The 6,420-nt window shown below is 36.8% G+C and overlaps 1 protein-coding gene across 2 annotated transcripts in view; it reads right to left on the bottom strand.

The window, feature by feature from the left end:
* LOC107718954 (capZ-interacting protein-like) overlaps window positions 1–4,247 on the bottom strand; it is a 27,196-nt gene extending 22,949 nt beyond the window's left edge. The window contains exon 1 of one of the 2 annotated variants that reach the window (XM_016526206.1): window positions 3,945–4,247. In XM_016526206.1, coding sequence (XP_016381692.1) covers window positions 3,945–3,950 — 6 coding nt within the window. In that variant the 5' untranslated portion in view covers window positions 3,951–4,247. The remainder of the gene's footprint in view (window positions 1–3,944) is intronic. The other variant, XM_016526207.1, reaches the window with a different exon arrangement.
* Window positions 4,248–6,420: the final 2,173 nt, after the last annotated feature.

Here is a 6,420-nt window from a genome sequence, read left to right as displayed (position 1 = left end):
TATTGGTCAGTCAGTTGTATCTGTCATAAAAGATCTGCGAATGAAACTGTGACCACAAACACCATTAATTTAAGTGAATTATATGGCAATAATCAGCAATATGCTTTCACACAAATAACTTTATTTTTTGAATGTTTCAATATGTGTTGACACAAATTACTTATTTGAATTTTTCATTGATACAACATGGCACTGAGTTGTTAGAAAAGAAATGAGTAGAGACATTATTGCTTGATGAGGTCAGGAACCGATGAATCGGCTTTTTGAACCGGTTCAATGAGCCGATCTGTCCGAAAAGAACCGGTTCGTGGAAATGAATCGGACTTTGCATCACCAATTTGCTTACACACACACAAACCATTCACAATTGCTAAATTGGTGTAAAATAGAAGGCTCAGGTTGAAGATTCGGCTCTCCCCGACGGGAGTCGGCTCTTCTCGTTCGCTACAAAGAATCGTCTCTTAGAGCCGGCTCGTTCGCGAACGACACATCACTAAACCTCTCACGGCAGGTGCGTCATCAGCTTGAGATCGTTTTTTTGATATCGGCCTTTTTAGAGACTGCCGATCAATCATCCCAATGTGATTATCGGCCGATAGTGATCGGTAGCCGATCAATCGGAGCACCCCTACCCACAGTAATGCAAAGTTGCAAAAAGACCACATATTTTCACACTTGTATAGAGTATGTTTATGGCCTAAGTCATCATTTCTTTACTAAAGGCAACAGAGTTCAAAGACAATCATGTTCTTCTAGAGTGATCTCTATCCAGAAGTGCCCCAGTACTATGACATCATGTTCTGGCTCGGAATATTTGGAGCGAATGTAGTGCTGGAAAAGTCGAGCCTTCGCAAAACACTCTGGTGTAAGTCAGTGAGTTATGATGACGGACTCCACCTCACACCCAGATCCCATCAGGGTCCAGGTCTTGAATCAATCACACAGCATTCCAGGAGTATGCAATGACTCCATCTACAGCACGGACATCCACTTCCTGTGACGGGACAACCTTTCTCCACTTGGCATTATCAAACATCTAAAAGGTCTGTTTGGTTGGAATGGACAGTTACCTGACAGTGACACAACTATGAACCAAACAGCTGTTTTGAATCATGGCATGGAAAAGACATGGATATTGTGTCCTGCACTGAACATTTACATCACTTGCTAATACTCCAAATGAAGTCATGTCCCTGAATTTTTTTTGACAAGTTCACACCCATATGCTCTCACAGTCTCCCAGCACAAAGTTAAGCAAGTTCTTTATGAGGTAATGAATGATTGCTCTCCTAAATGCACAGAACACTATCAAGTACAAAGAACAAACCAAATATACAAGCTTTTTCGGGAGGAAGCTTGTTGTAGTCGGTTAATGGTATGTTGCAATAACATTTCCCTTCTCCAAATCTCTCTGTCTCATCTATGAACACTCTGTGTGGTTGTGCACAGCTTAGACAAGAGAGTTAGCTGCCCTAACAGCTGCCGAGGTGGGACTGACACTGACCCACATGCTCACATAGCTGACATTCAGGAGATAATCAACTTAAATATCCAGAAGTCCACGCGGTACAGTGCTCTGAGAGTCAATATGACTGAACGCAAAGCTGTAAAACAGACATGCATTCAATGCAGTCAATCCAGTCTTCACAACTCCTATAGCAGCCAAGATAAATTTTTTTAAAGGCAGGAATTAAATCATCTCTTTAAAAGTGGCTCAGCTCAGAATGTATTCATGAATGGTTCCTCTGGATTAAAGTATGCAAAAGTTGACTATCATAATAAAATGAGTTGAGAAACCCATTTATTTTGTCTTTTTTTTTGTATAAATTTTTTTTGTGCTATTCGACATGCATATCTGAGTAAACAAAGAATTCTCCTGACCACAAACGTAATTTTCTGAACCAGACAACAGAAGCACATGCACATTCAGGTGTTTTCTATGTTATTCTGTCACTTCCCAAGAAGCAGCAGCACATTAAATTTAGTTTTAATAATTCTGCTATAATATTGTGTAACGCCACACTGTTGCCTCAGTCTGCATGATCAGTAATTATAACAGACATCTAACATGATAAAGCACCAATTATAGAACACTATAAATGTTGATGAGCGACTTTGTTGATGATGTTTCCAGTTGTTGACTCATTTGCATGAACAAAAAAGTTGCAAAAGAATTGCACAGCATATTTTTCACATGAAGATGAATTACAAATACTGATATGGAATGTGTAATAATTGTAGTTCTTGAAACTGATCAGTTGAATTTCTCCATTCTCTAATATTTTGATTGAAATTTTACAAAAGGTATATCTTTAAAATATAATTTGTTAGTCAAATAATTTCTTGAAACATCCATGAAAAAAACTTAATATACATACATTTTTAAACCAAATTAACTGTTGAATTTTTAGGCATTTATTTTGGTATGTCCAACTCAAACAATCACTTAATTGATATTCAGAAATTTTATTAAAATAATATAATTATTTATTATTGTTATATTTGCAAAGCTACTTAATGATATATGGCAGCTTTAGTGGAACATAATATATACAGAGGCTATATAGGACACATAGTAAAAAAAAACACAGAAACCTATGGAAAAATTCCCATAATTTGCCCACAGGTCACTAAAGTTGCACTCAAAATTTCCAAGTTGTCAAAGCTCTTCAAAAAGGTTGTCTCCTTGTATGCCAGTTGTTGTAAATTTATAGGCACTCAAAATATTCACTGACAGAAAAAAAGTGATTAGAGCATTCAGCCACAATTAATCACAAACTGTATGCTGGAATCAGTTGTCAAAAAACCTCCTATCTGCAAACCAAAGCATACATGCACCTACAAACTCAAGCACGTGGGTCCACCATCCAACTACCGCCATTTTAATCTGTCATACGAATGAGGTTACACCACTTCCTGTGTCAGTTAGCTTGCTGTCATTCCACTTATACTTTCTTTCTAACTTGAGACTTGTAAGGGAGGCAGTGTCAAAGCAAAAGGATTCACTGGTCAAACACAATTCGAAGAGTCAATGGCACAAACACAACAACAAAACCGCTAGTGATGATAGCAGCCTCTGCGAACAAGGTTATGTGAATTATGATCGATGGAGGTTTACAGGTGGCTTGGCCAATGTGAATTACATAACCACAGCTATGCTTTATTCATCTTTTACCCACTGACTCCAAACTCACATATGACATTGCCAAGAGTGTTATTATGTGGAAACCATTATCATCTCTTAACCTTGACAGCACACATAATTAATTTGCCTAAAAAATATTATGCATTAAACAGGTTAAACAAACAATAACTCATGAAACATGTATGTTAAATTAAAAACGATATAATGTATAAATATATTATGCATACAGTGGAGTCGAAAATTCTTAGAGCACAAAATCTGAGATACAAAATGTTACCTGAATCTGGAAGTAAAAGTTTGAGGATTTAGAAATGCTATGATGCAATAGAATAAGGCATATTTAACTATTTAAGCTAACAATCATAAGTTTTACACAAACGTGTGGAGTTAATGCAGCTTTAGTGCTGGTGGCGTTAAAGCAAAGGGACAAACCAATACAAAACATTGAAATGTTAATGTATGTTAATTAAATTATGTTTTGTTGTTGTTGTTGTTTTTTACTCAATATCATTTGTAATGAAAAATTAATCAATAAAAAAAATCAAAACAAGCTTTTCACTATAATTTTGGAACCCACTGTATAATCAAAACAGACTCGTCAAAAATGACGTCTATAAAGATTGATGCTTTGCCATCTTGAATCATCTCGTTTCATCTCATGGACTGAAATGCAACAAGTTTTTGTTTACTCTGCAGCAGACAACGTATGAGCAGTATAGGAAGTAAACTTGCAAAGTTTGAAAAAAAAAATCGCAACAACAAAGAGTTTGAAGCGCAAGCACAGTAAATGATTTCATACCTCCATCTTTCACGGCTCAACTTCTTGTAGCTGTTTTGGTGTGACACTTGCTGAAGGAACACGCGCTCTCTCTCCTCACACGAGCGCAGAGCGCGCGCACTCACAAGTCAAGAGGGTGGTCGTTAGTTATATTTAGGTCTGACTCTTACAACATTTCCATGGTCAAAAGATTGTGCCATACTCTGCTAAAAAGCTGTTGCAGTGAAATGACCTGCAGTTTCTCACGTATTTCCCAAGATTACAGAAACTACTCATAAAAACTCTGTGCTGAAAATACCGTTATTAAGGTGCAATAGGTCATTTTTTACATAAATATTTCACACAAAGAACAGCAGTTTTGATAAATATAATTAAAACTGTGTTAATGTCATGAATACTCTAGACATCTATTTTCTAGAAACAGCTATTTTATTCTACATTGGGCAGGTCGCCCCCTCATGGGCGCAGCCATATTTACATCACATGACAAGCCATGGAATGGACAAAACTACTACAACTAGTACCACCACCAATGATACATTCATTTTTTTCAAAGCTCAAGACATTTTATAAAGTGTAAAAGTACATCTATAAAAAAAAAACACGTAACAACAAACAAGCAATACAGCCTACCACAGTGGTTCTCAATCAGGGGGCCTCAAGATAACTTAAAATGACAAAACATAAAACAAAGGTGCGTTAACAGCATAGTGAAGAGTGTGGATTTGCAAGTGTGTTATAAAAGAAACAGCTTCATTGCAGCGCCAGAGGTTAGCAAACACATTTCTTACATACAGACCAACAGATCAGTATAATATGCAAAACCACTGGTACTGCTGGGATGAATAGGTTAAATGAAAACAAAAACCTGAATATACCTGTAGCTACATTATATCAATATTAGTTTCTCATATCAATGATTAATTTAAAGGGGTCATATGATGCTCGGCTTTCACTGTGGACGAAGCGGAGTCCAGCCCGGGGTCGTTAGATGTGGTTGCCGCTCCTTCGTCGGATCCGCCAAGCACACCTTGCTTTTCAGACCAATGAGCTTTGTAAAAATCGACGTGTTTCAAAAAGGCGGGGCATAGAGGAGAAGCAATAATGTACAGTATATGGAAAATAATGTGTTTTTGTAACTTTAAACCGCATAAACACATTTCATTACACCAAATACACAAAATAATGTTATTTTTAGCAGCATCATATGACCCCTTTAAATGAAAAAATGTTCACAAGACAAAAGCATTAGCCTCTGAGCTTTTAAAATATGTTATTGCTTGGTGGCTAAGAGTTAACTTGATGAAAAACACTTTTGCCAAAATTGCTCTAAAGTGCTAAAAATGCAATTTAAGTCCGTAGCCCACAAGACTTTGAGGCACAACCTGTGTGTTGATGCAGAGGACGTTTCTAATGTGCTTCAATCAGGTTGCGCAGTATGCACCATAATGGGAGGAGCTTTAGTAAGGAACAATGGTTTAGTCATAATGCTTCCATTTATGGATGAAATGAAAGAGGAAGCAGTATCATGCTTCAATGTTTATGTATAAACAAAACATAATTGCTGTGGAAACAGTTCCCTTGAGATTTTTTCTTTTTAAGCATCGCATCTTAAAAAAGTACTGCAATATGCATGGGATGCATGCTTATAATGAAATCTGAGCAGTGACCATGACATTTAGCATATTGTAACTATAAACAACCAACAAACAAGTTTGAAAGTCAGTTTCACTCCAAGCATGAACAGTGGAAGGATGTGCAGATGTGATGAAGATAAAGTGATATTCACCACAAAAAAACTGAGCTTCCTGGTATGAATCTGATGACAAATAAACAGTGTGGATATCTACCACATAACGTGTCAGTATGGCAACCTAAAAAGAGGAATGTGTGCAGTTTTAATGTGGCGACAAGGAGAGCTGTGAAAAGCAGGTGAATGCATGAAGCCACATGCTTTGCTTGCATTACTTTTGCTTCATGATTGAGATCGGGACTCTGCAGACTAGTGATGCGCGGATGGCGGTTATATCCGCGGGCGCTGCGGATAATCCGCGGATCGGGTGGGTCGGGTAATAAAAAAATGCATTCTGATTATTTGCGGGTGGGTCGCGGGTGGATAAAATAAATCATTAATGATGCAAGTATTAACTACATTTTCTAAATTATGAACGTGTTTTAAATAGGCTACAGAAATTGAATAAACTGTAAATTAACATTAAAAGTTATTCAACAAAACATTATTTAGTCAAGAGCAGTAAGGGATTTTCTCTGTCTTTTGTTGTTTGATTAACATTAATAAAAGACGGCACAGCTTTATTAGGCTGCATGTCACAAGACTTATTTCACGGATCCAATACTGATACTCATGCGTTTTATTTTGCAACTGTTTACATTAACTTAAAGGGGTCATATGATGCTTTTTTAAAGATCATTATTTTGTGTATTTGGTGTAACAGAATATGTTGACATGCTTTAATGTTCAAAAAACACATAATTT

Source organism: Sinocyclocheilus rhinocerous, unplaced genomic scaffold, assembly GCF_001515625.1.
Source record: "Sinocyclocheilus rhinocerous isolate Xijiao unplaced genomic scaffold, SAMN03320098_v1.1 scaffold753, whole genome shotgun sequence".
Taxonomy (NCBI): Eukaryota; Metazoa; Chordata; class Actinopteri; order Cypriniformes; family Cyprinidae; genus Sinocyclocheilus; species Sinocyclocheilus rhinocerous.
This window is presented reverse-complemented; position numbering and strand designations above follow the sequence as displayed.